The sequence below is a fragment of the Austrofundulus limnaeus genome, unplaced genomic scaffold (assembly GCF_001266775.1).
Source record: "Austrofundulus limnaeus strain Quisiro unplaced genomic scaffold, Austrofundulus_limnaeus-1.0 Scaffold168, whole genome shotgun sequence".
NCBI classification, from domain to species: domain Eukaryota; kingdom Metazoa; phylum Chordata; class Actinopteri; order Cyprinodontiformes; family Rivulidae; genus Austrofundulus; species Austrofundulus limnaeus.
Window position 1 is genome coordinate 272,764 of NW_013952570.1, and position 20,365 is coordinate 293,128.

The following is a 20,365-nucleotide window of genomic DNA, read 5'->3' on the forward strand; positions in this document are numbered from 1 at the left end:
GTGTGTGTGTGTGTGTGTGTGTGTGTGTGTGTGTGTGTGTACTTACATTCCAGTCTAATGAGGTGACATCTTTGTTGCTGGGAACGTCTTGTCCTCCCTCTCGTATGCAGTGTCTCAGAACCAGCTGTGTGGAGCTGCTTGTACTGTTCTCACTCAGGTTCCAGATCCGAGCTGTTGAGTCACCAGACCTGAGGCACACACACACACACACACACATACCAACTTTTCAATATTATATTATCATTGTGTGTAGGAATCTCCCAATCCTCCATCAGATGTCTTCAAATGGTCCAAAATGGTCCAACACTCCCAGATGAGATCGCGCCACCCCTGTTTTTTTCTCTCTCCGTCAGCGTCTGGTCCATTTTAGAATTGGTTTAAAACTTTTATTATTCTCTTTTAAAGCTCATAACAGTTTCACATCCCATTTCTTAACTGATTTAGTAGCTTTTCTAGAGTATAAAACAACTTTAAAATCAACTCTAAAAACAAAATCTAAATACAGTAGAAACGTTGGGGTGACCGGGCCTTTTGGGTCGCTGCAGCTAGACCACGGAACCAACGTGAAGACATGCTCCCTTATTGATCTGGGCCTTTTTAAATCTAATCGTATAACCTTTTTATTCAGGCAAGCTTTTAATACTTAATGGCTTTCTGGCATTTTTGTATTGTTTGTTTTTAAATTTTGTAGTGTGAAGCACTTTGTGCACCTTTTGGCTGTTGGAAAGAGCTCTATAAATAAACACTGGTTGATGATTATTGTTATGCCAATTTTAGAAGTTAGCATAGGAACAAGACAATACATGCTCTTTCAGTTCAAGGGTTTAACAAATCAGGAGGTAATTTAAATGAGCTGGTGTTTCCCAAGTTCTGAAATTATTCAAATCGAATCCTCAAATGTACAAAAACACACAACAGACTCCAATATGTCATAATTTATTAAACAAAAACCAAAAACATTAAACTGGTGTGTGAAAATTGTGTCCAGTCGTGTTTCTTCACAGTTTGGTATAAACCTGTGATGCTGATTACATGTATTGATCATCATCAGTGAGAGTTGTCTCTATAAAAGCAGGAGTTTTGTCAGTTTGCTCCTCTGAAGCATCCAGCTGTATGTAAGACATCAGCAATGACCTCTGAGAAACAGCTGTTGTTGCCTATCAATCTGTAAAGGGTTAAAGGTCAATTCCAAACTATTTGGAGTCCAGAGAGAAAGAATATCTACAAGTGGAAATCATTTAAGACAGCTGACAATCATCCCAGGAACTGGATGTCCAAGCCAAGCTAAATAAAAACACTCTACACCAAACACAGCACATGAAGCAAATATCTGGTGTTTGTTTCCAAACAGCTGTGTGGAAGAAAAAACTTACGGTGCTGCTGACCACAAACAGCTGCAGCAAAGAGAGATGAGAGGTCCAAGTATGGCAAGTAGTTCTGTTACATAAGCCACACTTTGGCTGTGTCTCAATTCATGGGCTGGGTCCTCATGAGGACTCAGCCTAGCTGGGCCACGTAGGCCACATCCTTGCTGGGCCGGGTAGGATGCTCAAAACTGCTGCGAAATGAGACGGTCCAGCCTTCGCCTGACGTCGGCTTCACGTGGGTTTGCGTGACCACGTGCTCCCCCGTTACCATAGTGATCAGTTTGATGTCGGACTTAAAATGCTTCGGGACGTGTTTACACGTCTTTTTACTGGAAGAATAAATTCACAGTTAAAAAGGTAAACGTAAATAAAGAAAACAATAATTTGGGTTTAGCTCCAGTATCTACAACGGAGATAACACATATTTTTTATTATTATTACGAAAATAAAGTCATAATATGCGAATAAAGTTGTAATATTATGAGAATAAAGTCAGTACTTGGTGACCTTAAGAATGCTGGAACAATTTATTCATTTAGTAGAATGATTAAAAGTTTTTTTTTAATGAGATATGAACAAAGATTTGGTTGATATTTGTACTTTTGTTGTGAAGTTGTTATTTTAAATTATATTGTGTATTAAGTTGAGTTTTATTTTTTGTATGTTGTACGTTTTTTAGATACATATTTTTTACTGGGGCAGATGTTAGATTTTATTCTTCTTTCTGCTCCTTTTCATTTGAATATGTTGTGATCATGTTTTTTTAACATAACATTGTCTAATTATTTGTTTGTTTCTATTATTATTTGTTTTTTCTTTTTATTTATTTATTTTTTGTTATTTGTTTGCTGAATTAAATAAAGTTATTTTTTCCCCTCATAGATTCTGTGTACAGCCAGGTGTTTCTCTGTGTTTATAAAGTAGTCTGTGATGACCTGGATCACTGTTAGATTAATACGCTTTCTTCAAAATTAACTACGTGACGACTAAATCTGTCAATGCATCTATTAATTACAATACAGCTTCAGTTTATCATGTAGTCATTTGCACAATTTCCATGTCCTGCTACTGATAATTGGGAGCTAAAAGATAACTATTTATTTATAAACAATAAAGAACAACTTGACAACATCCCCATTTTAATACAGTGATGACTGCATGCTTTTTCACGTAAAGGCTAGGATATTAAGACTTTTTTCTTGTAGTATGACTTTAATCTCGTAATATTACGATTTTATTCTCATAATGTTATGATTTTATTCTTATACTTTATTCTCGTAACTTACATTTTCTTTTATTTAACATGTTATTGCAGCATAAATTTCATCAGCTAAGTTGCTAAACTTACTTTTAAAAAACAAATCCTTCGGTCCGTGGTGAATTTCCAAACTGCGCCGACACGTTAAAAAAATAAAAACACCACTGTCTTCATTTCTCAGATTATTTTGCTGCCCGCGCATTGAATCCTGGGATATCCTCGGCTGGTAAGGATACATGGATGCATCCTTGGATTTCGACAGGAAGTAGGACGCATTCCTCGGCCGCGTGATGAGGAGCCTTCGAATTGGGACAGTCCTCCGCGCGGGGCAGTGACGTATGCGGCCGACAAATGCGCACTCATGAGGACCCAGCCGCTGAATTGGGACACAGCATTTGAAAACTACTGTGGAAAGCCATTATATTTATTTATTATCCCCAGTATCAAACCTGATTTTCTCACACTAGAATTCAGTTAACTGAGATGTTTAGGTGCTTCACATTTAATTTAGAAGTGTAATGTTGTTTGGTCAGCTCCATGATTAGGACATTTTTTGCTCATTTAAACTTTCCAACAGGACTCAGTATTAACAAAACATTTTAGAAGAAAACAGAGTGAACTCACCCTGATGCCAGCAGGTCACTCACTGGGTTCCAGGCACAGATAAAGACCTCAGATTCATGACCCCTCAGGACCATGGCCTTGTTTTGAGGAATCTCTACGTCTCCATCCACTTCCATCAAATCTGTGTGGTTATCTAAAGACAGAGTTGTTGGAATTCATTAATTATGTCTAACAAAAATAATAGCAGAAAGCCAGAATTCTGAGCTCTAAATGATCCTGAACAGAAAATAAAATTTGCAGAAAAATCTGTCGTTTCTTATGTGTCTCTCACTCGCTAAGGCATGAGCTCCGTTCTCCTCCCCGTTGGCAGTACTCTCTCCGTTCTTGGGGTTCCCAGCTACGCTGCTTCCCCCTGTTGATGCTGGTGCTGAAGCTGCAGCCTGCTGCTGGGCCATTTTGTCCCGGTAAGCCTGCTGCCTTGTCTGAACCACATCTGGCATCACCGCATCGATGAGGGACAAGGACTCAATTGGCCGTCCGTCAAACAACGTGCCATCCTGCAGGTGAAGACGTGAGACCGTTCAGAGCTGAGAAGCAGACTGAGACCTGTCCACCCTGATAATCCACATTCTACATCAGGATTTTACTAACGTGTACCTCCAGTCAGACAAAATAACTATAATGGACTGAAACTGGTTAAGAAATAGGTGAAGTCAGTACACCACAGTTCAAGTTTGGACCTCTAAGGTCTGCTTGGTCTCGATGTTTGCAGAGGAATACCACACTGTGCTCAGTCAAAGACTTAATTTATCTTATTGGACACTTCTTCTTTTTTTAAAGTACTGTACCTCCCTCATAGTTTGCTCATGACAGATATTACTCTACTTAAGTCCATTTCTATAGTAACTAAATGACTTCTGCTCATTTCTCAACCAGTTTCCTGAAAACATGTTTCATGTCATGTACACTGTTGAGAAACAGCATGAAACAGGAACCAACTTGTGTTACAAACACACATAGTTCAACTCATGACATCAGCTTTCAAAACTCGTAATCAGCATAAAACATAATTTTTTTAACTTTTAGGTTTTAAAACAACTTATTATATTAAAAGTATAAAACCTCTGATGACGTTGAAAACACTCAATCATCTGTAATCACATAAATCATCATCTTCTTCATTCAGTCTTTCTCTCCTCTGTACTAACCTGTCTGCCCTTCTTGTCACATATGATCATTATAATATTTCAACAAAACAATAAATCAGTATTTTATAAAGCAACAGTTTAGGTTAACATTCTGATCATTAACATTTTGATTATAACATTAATACAGTTTAAAGCATTCATTAATCAAAATTTTAAAGTATCTGCTGCATAATCTTCATCCCCTCTGCTGTTCATGGAGAAGAATGGTCTCAGATTGCTCAACAGTTTATGTAAAAATCAACACAGTTGACATCTTGCTGCTGCCATTTGAGAAGTGATTAAAAAAAACTGAAAGAATTGTTTATGAAAAAAGAACCATTTGTTTCATCTGTCTTGATCCAAGACGTGTGTACTATCCGCTTCAGTACTTGTGTGGAACACGGGTGGAATCTGGGTTTTTCCTAATAACCTACATGTTTGGACAAGACCAACTGTGATAAAGGGGTTTGCTTAAGCATCCAGAGACTATTACATTTAACACTGAGCAGTGAGCACCAATTTTATCACAGAACAATGCCTATGATTTGGGGGAAAACTTCTCAGTATGCTTTATCAGTACACCTCACTTCAACAACCTTCTCATGAGAACACATCACACACACACAGGCCCCCCTTGAAAAAGAGATCTGAGATCTCAACGGGACTTGCCTGGTAAAATAACGATAAATAAATAAACACATCAGTAGAAAAGAGACAGTTTTTAGGACGTTGCAGCTTTAGAAGTGGAATAAGACATTTGGTAGTAAAAAAAAAAACAAGGATGGGTTTGTTTAACATCAGATCATGATCATGTTAAGTATGTGTTATAACTGCATATTTGAAGCTCTGTTTTGACACACCTGATTTGAAAAAAAAAAAGAGTGATTAACAAGTTTCTACAGAACCTGGCTTTCAGGAACCAGGATTGGTTTTCACTGCTGTAAATACTGATTCACGCTACAAAACACAATTTCACTTTTGTCTTGTTCATGGGTTAAAACTTTAGCTTTTTATTCTTTATAACTAGATAAAATGGGAAAAATATCAGTTTTCTTAAAACTTTTATTTTTTTTTTTTGTTTGACATGGAATTTACAAATTTTCTTTTTTTTTCTTAATGTAATATCAGGTTACTATTGATTTTCAAATAAACTATGGAAGTCTGCCACAGTATTGATTAATTCATCCTGTAAGCCACAAAAGCAAAAATTAAAAAGAATAAGAGGCATTTTTTTATTGTTTCGCAATATAGACATTGGGAAATAACATTTAATTTCCAAGAACAAAAATCATGCTACGCCATGCAATCTGTTACTGATGGATGGTGCTTCTGGTGTGTTTCTAAAATAGGAAGAAGCACAAAAAGAAAAACCTGAACAAACTAAAAACGGTTACTTTAAAACAATGATTCCCAAATAGAGGTACGTGTACGTGAGCATATCACAGGGGGTACGTGGAAAAATTTCCCAGTTGTAAAAATTTTTATAAAAATAGGACTGAGATTTGTAGAGCCCTATGATTTCTGCAATGCGGAAATTGCAAACGAAATCACAGAATTAACACAAAATGAAATCCAGTATAAAATGTGGAACGTTCATTTGGGTGAGTTTGGGTGAGCTTCTGTCATATTTTGGGCAATACAAAGTATTTTGGACTCTGCTGTGTTCTGCACCTACCATTACCGGGTCCATTTATTTAATTACTTACTCACTTTCAAGGCAACGTTTTTATGTTTATGTTGAATTTGAGTTGAAAAAAATAAAATGCCTAAGAATTAAACATTCTAGGGCGTTAAATAAATAATTTTCATTTAATAATCAGCTGTTGTACATTATAGTTTTGGAGAATCATCATTACGTTTGACAAAGGGGGTACTAGTGGTGACAAAATGGCTCAGGGGGTACACAAGTCTAAAAAGGCTGGGAACCACCGATATAAAAAAACCAAACTGAACTGTGGATTTTGTAAACCATTTCCACCACTTTTTCAAACTAATCCAACACTATAAGTATCTAAACTTGTGACCCACCTCATTGATGCTGACTTCAGCCTCCACATACTGCAGACCCTTCTGAATGATGCTGATGAGCGCAGCAGGGGGCACCAAAGCACCGTTGATGTTGGACTGACTGATGTGGCTTTCTATACCAAAGGTGAAAGCTGAATGAGAGAACCCTGAAGAGGAAAAGCACAAACATGTAACAGGTGTAATGGTCCGTGAAGACACCGATCCATCAGCTCTAGTTGTAGATCGGTGAACAAGTCCATCATCATCAACAGGTCCTTCATTTCTTGCAGCAAGTTGTGAAACAAGTCTTCTACCTGTGTCTACTCTCAGCATCCTCTCACAAACACATCTGACTCTCAGAGTTAAAGAGTGACTTGCAGCTGCCTTTGATGGATACAAAAATATTACACCTTTGCATTGAGGTGTTGGCTTTTGATGATAAGCTTTAGTCAGTTTGGCCACAGTATATGAGAAATGTTTCCGAAGGAAACGTGTTAATGTTGCATTCTGCACTTGTATCTCACTTGGCTGCCATTGAGTGATTAGTTGGTGACACTTGGGAGTCATAGTAAACTCATGGAAAACTGAGCCAAATTTTGCCGAGTATTAATTAATGTAATTCTAAAAGTATTAGAACTTTTTTTTGTGTGACTAAGATGAGTTCCGGTGGAGTTCTGAACATCTATGAGAGAGTACAGTAAAATCTATAAGAATCAAAGGACTTTATTTGGTTTGAATAGGACTAGGTGTATAAGGAAACAAATGCACCCTTGCAGATTTTCTTTTTTAAGACATCAATTTGAAATACAAGTCTTACTAAATTAAACAAAAAGGACAAATTAGTTTGTCGTATTTACACAAGTCATTACTGTTCAGCTTATGAGACTCTATTAGTAAAGAGAGGAAGTTGATGACAGTGAGTGTTGTGTAAAACAGGTTTAATCAACAGAATCAAGGCTGATATTCTTGTTTATTCTTGTACACATCCTGGACTTTTATAAAAGGAAGTGTCTTCCCAAAAGCAAAGTTTAAGACTTTAGGGCTTAAAATTAAATATTAGCCTCATTCATAAGACAGCTCAGTGTGGGATTGACGCATGTTCAGTCCTCCTCAGATCATTCAGAAAAAACACGGAGGTGGCAGTGGGGTAAAGGGAGCCCGCCTCTGACACCCCTCTGAGCCACCAGAGGAGGTATCAGAGCCGGGCCCGAGTTGGGCAGACCAACTTGTGAAAAAGCAATCCGCGGTTCCACGACTCAGAAAATGATAATGAGCTGATGACATCACTGAGCGACGGCAGGATTAATCAACAAACGGGTTTATTACTGAGGGAATATAAAAAATGATGCGAAACAACAACTTTGCAGTTAGTTTAAAATATATTGACCGACAGGATCACTAAAATAAGTTAACTCAGCTTGTTTTGTGTTTGAAATACGTTGACGTCCACTTCAGCTGAGCTGAGATCTGCTCCACGCCTCTTGGTTCCACGCTGCTGGGTTAATTTCTGAACGTGTACATGTGAGCTGGACCTGGCCAGCTTCTCCTGTGATTTATGAATAACCCGAGAGAGCTTAAAGCCAGACTGGTTTGTGCAGAGATTTTGTGGAACTGTCTTGTAAAAGAGGCCATAGATAAAAGCTGTGTGCAGACACAGTTGTCGTACCTGACTCCTGTAGGTATCTGTAGACCAGGAAGTTGACCTCATCACTGCTAATGCTCATCTTTAATCCTGTTACACCATGAGGTCAACACGCACACACCCAGCCTAAAAAACAGAGAGGTTCATTAATGACAGCTAATTGTTCCTTGCAAGTCATGAAACATAGATTTGGTCCAAATCAGACTTTTTATCTATCTGCCAATTAGTCAAATGTATCTGTCAAAGGAAGCCAGCAGACTGTGTTGAATTCTTTTACTTCGTCACAATCCCTCATCCTGAGCAGCACATTGGAGACAGTGGAAAGGAATGGCTCCCTTTTAACAGGAAGAAACCTCCAGCAGAACCAGAACCAGGCTCAGGACGAGCGGCCATCTGCCTCGACCGGCTGGGTTTGAGAGGACAGGAAAGAGACACAAACAAACACAAAAAGGCTAGTCCAGGTGTTGTTTATACAGGAATAAAGACAAAGAAAACATGTTGAAATTCAAACATGGAGAGTAGAGAGAGTAAAAACAGCAGCAGATTGTGGTCAGTCTGTCCTCCAGCTGTCTAAGCCTATAGCAGAGGAATTAAGAGATAACTACAGGATTTATCAAAAAGGAAATTCTTAAGCATAGTGCTAAAAGTAGACAGAGTGTCATCGACACAAACAGAAACTTGAAGTTTGTTCAACGAGAGGAGCCTGAGAACTGAAAGCTCTGCCTCTCGTTCTACTTTAGGATAAGTCTGATTTTTTTAACCCATCTGAAAGCTTGATCAACATTCTTCCTTTACACAAACTGAGAGGTTCAAACTTTATTTTTGCCATTTCAAAGTTGACAAATCACCATGTGAACTCAGCATTTAAATAATCCTGCAATAGAGATTCATCTCCATACAAAGCTGCAGGAGAGTGGGGAAAACTGACTTCACAACACATCTTAAATTGAGTACGTTAAGTTAAGGGACTGCTCTGGTCCTGGTAACTGATGGGTCTATATAAACTGCTGCTACACATATGACTTACAGTCGTAGTGCTCATTTTAACAGGGAGACTCACAGGACGGGTTTTTTGTTTTGGTCACAGGTCAGTCTAAAGTAGACATATCATGCTTTTAAATCCTTCCTTTTCACATTTAAATCATTCAGTTGGGGTCTTTTTAAAGTGGAACTGCAATGCTTTGGTTTGAAGAGGTAACGTTTTCTAGCTTACAGAAACTTTTTATTTATGATTTAATTAAAAGATGTCAACAACGGAAGACTTGTCCATCCAGCCTTACATGTTCGAGCCAGAGTCTGAAACCCAGAATGACAGGAGAATTAAAACGAAGAAATTGTAGTTTGGTAAATCCAGATCTAGTTTGGCAATTCTGTCCCAGATAATTTGATGTAATACATAGAAAATGGAGAAAACTGAACGATAGGGTTGGGCATAATCGTATTGTGTGCAATTAATCGTCAGAAAGACATTAATCGATTAATTTTGGCACTTGACAATTAATACGATTAATGCCACCAGGCAGACTGACTGGATATTTCCCCGGTCAGTCCGCTCAGTGTTCCTCTCCGCTTCAAATATGACGAACATTTAAACAAAAGTTCTAATTTATTTATCTATCAACACAATTTAAAATTTGAAGTATAGTCTCAAGTCTGTGATTTCGACCCAATTTGGAAATTTTTTTTATGAAGAGCAAGTATTTTCCACTAAATTGGTCATGTGACTAGGACATAAGGGTGTCCAGGGACTCTAGGGGATTAATCGTCAAATTAATCGTTATCGGCTAAATACCACAATTAATTGTTTTGTTTTTTTTTGCCAATATTGCTCAACCCTACTGAACGAGCTGAAAAACATGACCCAAAAAGAATATAAAGATATCTTTGCAGCACTGGGATAGACTAAATTAAACTTTTCTGCACTCTAAAGACTCCAAGTACACAACAAAATGTATTCAACAGCTAAAAAAGTGGATTTTGCATGATATGTCCCCTTTACGACCTTTTAGTCTTGCAAGATCTTGTGTCAAGATTTTGTTCCACCTCTAATATCAACACTTATTTAGTCATTTTTATTCAAATTACTGAAATCTACTACAGCACAGAACCATTCAGTTCTCTTCTCTTTACATTGGCCACTTAACAGTACCACCCATTAAATCAACACATGAGCATATGGGACAAACACCACCTTGGCAAGATCTGATCAAATTAGAGCCCGTTTTAAAAATAAGGACATAAAAAAAATTTGATGAAACAATACTGGCACCATACGTACGCTGTGAAAGAAAAAGTGCACACTGTTAAACTAATCTGCTAAAATGCAATAAAAATACCCATTTGTTTTATCTTTATCCAGGGTAGTGCTCCCCATTTTTCAAAAAAGGAACCAGATGGTGTTTCAACTATCTGGGATTCCCAGCCACCCTGGAAAGGTTTACTCCAGGATTTTGGAAAAGAGGGTCCGACTGATTGTCAAAAGTCAGATTCAGGAGGAGAAGCATGGCTTTCGTCCAGGTCGCGGAACAGTGGACTAGATGTTTAGTGTTGCAGAGATGTTTAAGGGGTCATGGGAGTCTGACTGTTCAGTCCCATTTGTTTTATAGATTAGAAGAAGTCTTACAACCATGTTCCCTGAGGCATTTTGTGAAGAAGGGGAGTGGGGGTGTATATGGGGCTGCCAGGGTCACATTTAATGGCTATCCAGTCCCTGTATAACCAAAACAAAACCACTCAAGCTTGGTCTTGTTTAGGATGGACTCTGAGAGAGCTGTCCTTTGGTGCAGTCATGAATAGGAGGATGTCAAGTTTGGAAACCTCAGGTTCTTATCTCTGCTTTTTATGCAGATGTTACCATCCTGTTGAAGTGTTCAGGCCCAGATCTTCACTGTGAGCTGGGTCGGTTCACAGCGGAGTGTGAAGCAGCTGGGGTGAGAGTCAGCTCCTCTCTAAGACTGAGTACATGGTTCTCAACCAGAAAAAAGATGTTTTGCTCCTTCTGGGTTTGGTTGAGTTTCGGCCTCAAGTGGAGGACTTCAAGTGTTTGGAAACCTTGCTCACAACTGATGACTTGGGAGATAGATCAACAGATTGGGGGCCTTATCTGCAGTAATGTTAGCATTGCTTTGGACTGAGGAGCTGAGCTGAAAGGCAAAGCTATTAATTAACTGCTCTGGCTATGTTTCAACCCTCACTTATAGTCATGAGGCCTGGCTCGTGAGTGAAAGAACAAGATCAAATGTGTATACATACTAGGTTTCTTTACATCAGGGCATCAAGCAAACAACACAAGCTTGCTTTAAATGTAGTGATAAGCGTTAATCTACCAACGTTCTTTATCTGACGTGTTCCTGCAGATAGTGCGGGCTGTAAAGCTGTTTCTACCGGGAATAAGACAGAGGACTTCACCGCAGCCAGCCTCCACCTAATCGCAAGGATATTTATAAACTAAGACTGCCAGCCTTAAGCATTATTTCCTCTCTGAAGGGTGAAGCACAACATTCATTTCAATCTTATTTCTTATGAGTGACCAATATAACTTTCAGTTAAGCTCAGAAAAGACAGAAAGTCTGATCTTAGCCACAACAGCATGGTTCCACTAATCAGGCAGCAAATGGTCATTTATACCCAGCTGTCTGATGTTGTGTTTGACCAATCAATGGGCCTCATGCAAGAACATGTTCGTATTCTTCTCCTAAATTTTTTTTACTTTTGTTCGTACAAAGGGTTCGTACGAACATGTCACGTCAGATTCAACAAACTCTTCTATCTTCAGGAAAAGTGCGTAAATGAGCTGCGTAAATTCCACCTGTTCTATCCAGCTGCTCGTGCACGTGAGAGGAGATTAGTATAATTACCACCCCAAAAACACCATATAAGGCTGTTTCCTGCCTCAGATACAAGGAAGTGTCCATTCATTCATGAAAATTACAGCGAAAAACGTAAAAGAACTTTACGAGTTCAGAGATTGAAGTCCGTCTGTCAGAGATCCAGAAAAGAAAATCTGTCATTTTTTGCAGGTCAGCTGTGGGATAAAAAGAGCTGCTAAAAGTATAAACAACTGTGTTAAATCATTTTCATTTATTCAGAAGCCGCAGCGCTGCGCACCGTGTAAAATATTAGAACTCACGTTTTGTTGTTTTTGTATGGTTATTTGTCACAATTAGGTTTTTTAAAAGGTGGATTTTTTTTTCTGTAAATTCTTCTGAATGCAACTTTTCTTATAAACAGTAGAGGAAACCAGCTAGTGACAACAGAAATGAATTATAATCTGCATAATGCTCATTCCTCCCCCACTCTAGTGTTTCTGGTCCCCATGAGTGACAGATTGCATTGGCAAGGTCCACTCTGCCTCAAAAGGCCCATATGGGGTCAGAGAGGCAAATGGTCTGTCACTAACAGATGGTGGCATGCATGCTCTGCCAGCTAACCTCACTTGACAGATAGTTTAATTGTCTCTAACTGCAGCATGTTTTGATTGGAGAAGGCCACTAAATCAGGTGTGGTTATCTCACATTGACATGCCTTATGCAGTATTATCAGTCAGCCTGACCAGCTGGATCTGTGCTCCAACATCAATACTCAAAAATCGGTTATTTTGCCACTTATTAAAGGCATCACAGACAAACCTCTGCCTCCTGCAGCACCATCAGCTCAGCTTGTTATGGAAGTTTTTACAATGAGGAGAAAACATGAAGTCATGATGGACTGTCTGTAGAGCTTTTACAAATAAAATCAGAGGAAGAACAAAAGATGGATAGGCTATTAGAAGAAAACTGATTTGTACAGAGGGATATTGTCTGCTGTATCATGATGTGAGCTGACAGCCAGAAGAGTGGATTAATGCTGTTTTTTCCTTTTGATTTTTCAACCTCTCATTGGACTTAAATATTAAAAATAAGTTTTTACTGTGGTTCTGCTGTTGTTCAGCTGCTCCTTCAATTTATTTATTTATTTAAGTAAGGTAAGAACATTTTTGTTTTTGTAGCTTAAGTCTCTACAGTCATTTAAATTATGTAACATCCTCATCAACCTTGTGTTGAGCAACAGTGTGAAAGCTTTCTTTCTGTCAGTCCATCACTCAGCTGTTTAACCACCTTTAATAACTGACATTTTAATACTCCCTCCATACTGAACACCAGATACTAAGCTGCAGAACAATCAAACTGATTAACATTACTGAGCAGTGATATTTCATTTGATCATCAATTGTTTAAAAATATATATTGTGCTGAGGGAACAGCAGTGCAATGGTGAGAGCTATTATCTCACAGTAAGAAGATCACAGATTCATGTTCTCCTCGTGGATATGTGGGTTTTCTTCAGGTGTGGGTGCTCCGGTCAATTCAGTTTCTGGTTTTCATATCCAGGTTAACTGGTAGCTCTGAACTGTAGGTATAAATAGTTGTTTGTCTTTATGTGTCTGGGTGACAGACTGGTGACCTGTTCAGGGGGTACCTCACCTCTCATATAATAAGTGCTAAGGACTGATACCAGCTCTGCATACAAAAATGGATAAAGAAACAGATGGATATTATGGTATTATGTTAACTCTAGTTCCTTGAGAGAAATTGGTAAAAGAAAAGCAAAGACATCTGTGAAGTCAAAAGGACAAAACAGCAATCAGTTAAGCCAAAATTTGTCTCTTTAGTCATCAGCCAATCAATATGTTGTGCATTGATCCCCACTCAACACCATTTAAATAAAGCAGGGCTATTCAATTGGCGGGTCGCGGGCCGGTTACCAAAGTTCGGCCCGCCAATTGGTTCATTCATCTCTTAAGCCCAACCCCCCAGTTTTCTACTTTAATTTCTCTAAATTCTTTTAGTTAATGTTTGGTATCTACAGAAACATCAGAATCTTGGCTAGAAGCTGGTAAAACCCATTTCTATGAACACTCAAGACAGTTAAAACTACAAGCAGTTGAAGATAAAATTATGAAAGTGAAAATAAATTGGTTTAAAAAATTGGCAAGTCAGAGATGTCAAAATATTATTTGTGTCAAATATGAGGCATAATGTGTTATATTTGTTTTTGATATTGTTTAATTATCACACTTTTATAGGGTTCTGTATGCTGTAATCATGATTAAATACAGCAAAATAAACTATTTCAAAGGTAACAGATCTTTGTAATACTTGGTTTATTTACATAATAACTTTAATTGCTGGATGTTCGGCCCCTAAGCTGTTGGCCTGCAGTAACTGTGGCCCCAGGAGCAATTTAGTTGAATAGCCCTGATATAAAGGTTTTAGTGTCATAAAGAAAAAAACTCAACTGTCTTAAGAGCTAGTGGACCATGTTTGAATTTCAGTGTTTTTCACAAGCAATTCTCACTACCTGCACCGCTGATTCGCAGTGGCTCATATGTTTGACAGACAGAACACCAGGCTGGTTGTTTTTGAAAGTGTTAGTCTCAGCTGTTAAGAAAAGAAAGGCAACAAGAAGAAAGTAGCTTGTCTCCTGTTGCTACTAGTGCTAGAAGGCATTTTTACAAAACACTTTAAGCGGGAACTGACAGCGGGGATTTCTAAAAGGACTGATGCAGGGTGGGGGGGTGGGGGGGTTAAAACTTGCCTACCACTGTCATGCTTTGAAAGTGTAAATGTGAAAAGGTAAGCCAGCTTTGCAGCACAATAAAAGTGATGTGGCGATGATATATGGTCTGTTTGATAGAGGTGGATGGATCCATCTAAATATCAATATTATTGGCACAAACGTCAATTAAAACCAGCATGACTGGATGGATACTTTACTTTGTTTCTCTACTCTACGTTCAGTATGCTACTCCCATTCCATCAAGTGCTGCAGGCAAAACTTTGCTCCTCACCCTCCCCTGCTCAGCTGAGTGCTGTCACATGACTCTGTGGTGCTGATCAGTGAGCAGACTCAAGCAGGATGCAGTGAGATCCTAGTGTGGACCTATTTCACAGCTGTAAACACAGATGTTCCAAACTCTGATGTACTGAATGTACCGAGTGTATTCACGACTGTGGCAACAATACCAATTTATTCAAACATAAAAATAAACACAAAAGGAGAATGACTTACAAAAAAGAAACAAAGAAAAGACGAGTGAAATCCCCCCGCACACAAACAGAGCTTACTAAATGGTTTTTAAGAGGCAGAGAAAATCCAGTGAGTTTAAATAAAGGTGAAAGGAATGTTTCTATCATCACTTACATTTGATATTCATCAAAGGCTAATGTTAATTTTCACTGTTTATTAAAAAGCACCAAAATATAAGGTCAATTTAGAGTTACCAATTAACCTAACAGTCATGTTTCTGGTTTGTTGGGAGGAAACCGTAGTACCCGTAGAAAACCCAAATATGCACAGAGAGAACATGCAAACTCTACCCACAAAGGTGCCAAGCTGGGATTTTGATCTGTAAACTTTCTTGCTGAGAGGCAACAGCTCAGCCAATTGAGCCACCATGCTGCTGTACTACTTTAATTTTTACAAATTCAGTGTTTTTGCAGTTTGACATAGTGAACACCTAAACACCAATAAACAGACTCACAGCATACAGTAGATGATTGATTATGATTAGGGCTGCCACGATTAGTCGATTAATCTATGACTAATCGATTATTAATATAATCGATGACTAATTTAATAATCGGTTAATCGTTTTTTGGGTTTTCTTTTTTTTTGTTGTTCTTTGTTTTTCTCTCCAAACTGCTTTGACACCTTCCACTGGCACATCTGCCTTTCTGTCCTTGACACACATGCACAGTAGTGGTAACTGGGGTAGGCCGNCCGCTACTTGGTATCGGTATCGGTGAGTACCTAAACTGAAGTACTCGTACTTGTACTCAGTCTTGAAAAAACTGGTATCGGGACACCCCTAATGTGAATATCCTAACTGTGAACTTGTCAAAACAGCCAAAAAATCTGGAAAATGTTCCATACAACTGACCCAAGAATGAAAAAACTGAGTTATGTTATAACTGTGGACCTATGAGACCAAAGGATGACCAACACTGTAGTCTTTCTCCATGAATGGTGCCATTCCTCCACCTATCTTTGAGACTTTATATCAACAAAGTCATGTGACTGCCCTTAAGAGGCTTGGCTTGCTGCCTGTAAATACATTTGGGTGAACATGTCTCTTCCTGTTATCTAGAACATCTCAGCCCATTGGAGTAGTGAGGGTCATTGTTCAGTCTCATTGGTCCACAGTTATAACATAACTCATGATCTACTTCAACCTCACTCAGATCATCACCACAGTCTTTCCCCTTGAACAACTTACTATCAGCAGGGTCAAGAGGATGAAGGATTCGACCACTTGTCCTGCTGCTGAAAATACAACTGAGCAATTGTGTTGGCCTCACCACACTGACTCTGTAAAATCAAAACAAGGTGCATGGGAAACCATGATGAGGCTGCACATAGTTGTGTAATTGATATTCCCTTAAAAGCAGCCCAGGAAGTGGTTATAGTTCTGGTGGAGTGTGCCGCAATAGTTTTTTGAAACAGTGGACCCTTAGTTAGTAAGCCCTTAATGCCCTTATGAAACACAATGTGTGTGGGTCTATGACACTAACCCCAGAAGATTTTATTTATTTAGAAATGTATTCATTTCATTTGTAACACTTAACAAAGCACAAAAAACATGCAATCAAAATAAAATCAAATAAAATGAAAGGCAGCAGAAGAAGAATAAATCTTATATCTGCCTCATTTTTATCCCCAGAATATGTTCAAAATGAAAGTAAATTATAACAATCAAAAAACTGAAAACACACAAAAAACAAAGCTAAACTTAAAACACCAACTCAAACAACAATTTGCATGGATTCACTTATACTTCTCCATATTTCTTCAGAATACTAGATTTTATCATTCTCTTTAATATTTACAAAGATCTGGCATTTTTAACCTCATCTTCCAGACCGTTCCACAATCTTATTCCCTGGATTAAAGTGGATCGCTCCTTCGGGCTCGTACGAAACCAGGGTTTCACAAACACTTTGATTCCCTTAAGATAATAACAGCTCTCTCTTTTAACAAACTTTACTTGAATGTTGGAAGGTAACACACCTTTGTGAGTTCTGTATATTAACTAGGGCTGCCACGATTAGTCAATTAGTCGACGACTAATCAATTATTAAAATAATCGATGACTAATTTAATAATCGATTAATAGTTTTCTCTTTTTTTGTTATTTACTTTGTTTTTCTCTCCAAACTGCTTTGACACCTTCCACTGCCACATTTGCCTTTCTGTCGTTGACACACATGCACAGTAGTGGTAACTGGGGTAGGCCGTGGACGTCACAAGACATTATACAGACAGGYTCTGGTATCATGGCTACCCAGCAACGGAGCTCAAAAGTGTGGGATCATTTTAAGAAAATGAAAGAGAAGAACCTGCCTTCCACAGCAATATTTTTTTAGCATATAGCTAAAATCTAACCATGGTTATATAATAGCAGCTGCATTCTGGCGCGATAAGCTGTATGTTTTATATTCAATTAACGTATGATCCGATTAGTCGACTAATCGAAAAAGTAATCGGTGATTAATCGACAATAAAAATAATCGTATGTGGCAGCTCTAATTATGATGCCCAGCAACTTTGCATTGCAGTTAAAAGTTTTGGTTAACCAGAAAGACGATCACTAAACTAAGTTCCTATTTTGAAAATGATATGAGGGAAACATCAGTCACATATTTAATGTGAGTGCTGAGACAGCACAGCTAAGGTTTGCTCTATGTCTCTTTTAGGTGCACAGAATATTACATATTCTCTGCTGTTTGCTCTTTGTAAAGTAACACTGAGCACTGATGTTAATGAATTACCTGGGTTATTAGCTTCTGTAGCAAGTCTGAAATAGTACAAACAATTGTTGCAAATATTTGTCTGAAAACAGAATTATATTTAAAAGCAAAATGGGTGTCATTTTGCTGGTAGATAAGAGCTAACTGACCTAACAGATGAGCGCTGCTCGCTGTAGATGAAGAAATAACTCTGGAAAAGAACTACAAACTTTATAGGCACAAAGGCTGGCTAAACGTATGCAGCAGTGAGGATACAACTGTGGTAAAAGTCAGATTATTTTAAAACTTAAAACCCTAAAAAGAATTATGATCTGTTCGAGGCAAGAGACATTCTGTAACTTCTCTCCTGGCAGGCATCGTCAGAGCAGAGGAGTTTTTTCCCAGGCCTCTCTCTGGCTTTATAAATGTAAACTCTTACATTAGGACATAGACATAAGGAATTTTTTCAGGTTGTCCAATGGACAAGCGGACAATCTGTTGACAAAATCTGGTTGTCAGCAAAACATTTTGGTTGTGCAAAAAAAAAATCTCAAAACTGTAATTTAATAAGTAGGCTATATTGTTCTGTATACAAAATTTACTACAAATGTTCTCTGTCAGCAGGTTGACAGTTGCAGCTGCGGTCAAACTGCCTCTGAGCTCTCGGTCAGGTGATCTGTTACGGTTTTGTTGTGCTTGTGAACACATGGTGTTACAATGGAAATGCTGTGAGGTGCTTTTAGAAATATAATATGTATAAATACGTAATCCTCAGTGGAAAATTGTCCAGAAAATGCTGAGGGCTTTCCTGGGAAGTGTTCACCTGAGTTGAGTGAAACTGACCCCCCACACCCACAGAAAAAATAAATAAATAAACACGCAGCGCACATCCGCTGCAGACGGCACGACACACCTTGCACTATTCTGATTGGGTAAAACTTTGACTGTGGTTCATTTTATTGGGTGAAAGACCCGTCAGTTTAATCCCTAGATGGCTTTAACAAGTTTGTTTTCTCCTGTTCATTTTAATAATGACGAACACCCGCGGCGGAAAACTTTAATCTACGTCTTTTTTTCTTGGTTGTCCACCGGACAACTGGGAGGCAGGATCTGGTTGTTCGAAACGAATATAGGTTGTCTTGGACAACCTAAACAATGGTTATGTCGACCCCTGCTTACCGTTTCTCCATTAATTATTAATTATTCAACACAGATTATATTGTGGTATGAAAATTAGCAATACAGCCCAACTCTAGTACGTACTTTGTCAACTCATTTACAGCCTATAGACCATATGAGCAGTAAGAGAAAAATGTATTGGTTTTGACACAGACACATTTTAACGTTATGGCATACCTTAAAACAGAAAACAGGCCCTTGACCATTGGCTTTGTTTACATAGATGGTAATACTTACTGATGCCATTTATGGTAACAATATTTGGATTAATTTGCTTACTGAGATTAAATATAGAATATTCCATTCATAGCTTGATATTTATCGTGGCCAGTATAATACTCCCCCCACAGCACAGTGTTGTTTGATGTCTCACTAAGAGTATTTAAAGGCACATTTAAAATGACTGACAGTGCACAGCCACCAGGCTGGCAGAAACCTGACTGAGGATAACTCACCACAGTAGTAGGTCTGTATGCACCAGCAGTATGATCAGTCAGGGCTTTGTACCATGAGCTCAGAACCTACAGCACAAATGGAGAACAAAGGTTAGAGGCCTTTCAATTACATCATAAATAACATATATGACAAATGATGACATGCTTTTAAAAAGCATCTTTCGAAATGTTATAAAAGACTACTTCTGTATGATTAAGCATACGTATGTAACGGGTTATGTAAGTTCTCTTGTCCTGGACATGGCAAATCCTAAAAGTTAAAAATGCTAGTTTGACTCTCACCACCCACTGAAAAAGAAACATTCCGTTATTAGAACTTGACATTTGTCCGAGCATGTCCACATGAGGACAGAAGGAAAGGGGGGGTAAAAACAGAAACATTAAAAAATAAAAATTAAACATGTGAATTAGGGGTGTCGATACCGATACTGGTATCGGTATCGGTTCCGATACCAGCATCAAGTACTCGTACTCGTACTCGTAAAAGCCGGCCGATACTCTTAACCGATACCGCTTTTGTTCCTCCTGTGCTGCGCTGCTGCACAAAGGGTAAACAACAATCCATACCAGGCGGTGGCGCTAACGCACTGACAAGTTATTTCCGACCGCACCCCTGAATAACAGAAGAAGAATGATCATGGTAGAAGAATAAGTAACGCCGGCAGTTTGGAGATATTTTAAAATCGACACGGAGGACACCTAACCAGCAGACTGTCTGCTGTGCTCTGCTAAACTGTCAAGAGGAGGAGCGAAAGTTGGATGTTTTAACAGCAGCAATTTGATTCAACATTTGAGGACAAGACATGACAAAGAATTCAAAGAGTTTGCTGTTGCTAGCAGTAGCCTTCATAAACAGCACTAAGCTGCAGTTGTTGCAGTAACTTCAATGCTGTTTTTTTCTTTCTTGTAGAACAAACTAAGACATGAGCAGAATATGGA

The 20,365-nt window shown here is 38.5% G+C and overlaps 1 protein-coding gene across 1 annotated transcript in view; it reads right to left on the reverse strand.

Annotated features, from left to right (window-relative positions):
• Nucleotides 1-46: 46 nt before the first annotated feature.
• Nucleotides 47-20,365, reverse strand: part of LOC106523855 (F-box-like/WD repeat-containing protein TBL1XR1) — a gene marked incomplete at its 3' end in the record, with an annotated part of 43,582 nt that continues 23,263 nt past the window's right edge. Inside the window, 6 exon segments of the mRNA XM_014017429.1 lie at nt 47-188; nt 3,250-3,382; nt 3,521-3,746; nt 6,405-6,550; nt 8,050-8,151; nt 19,427-19,492. Of these exon segments, the coding sequence (XP_013872883.1) occupies nt 47-188; nt 3,250-3,382; nt 3,521-3,746; nt 6,405-6,550; nt 8,050-8,107 (705 nt within the window).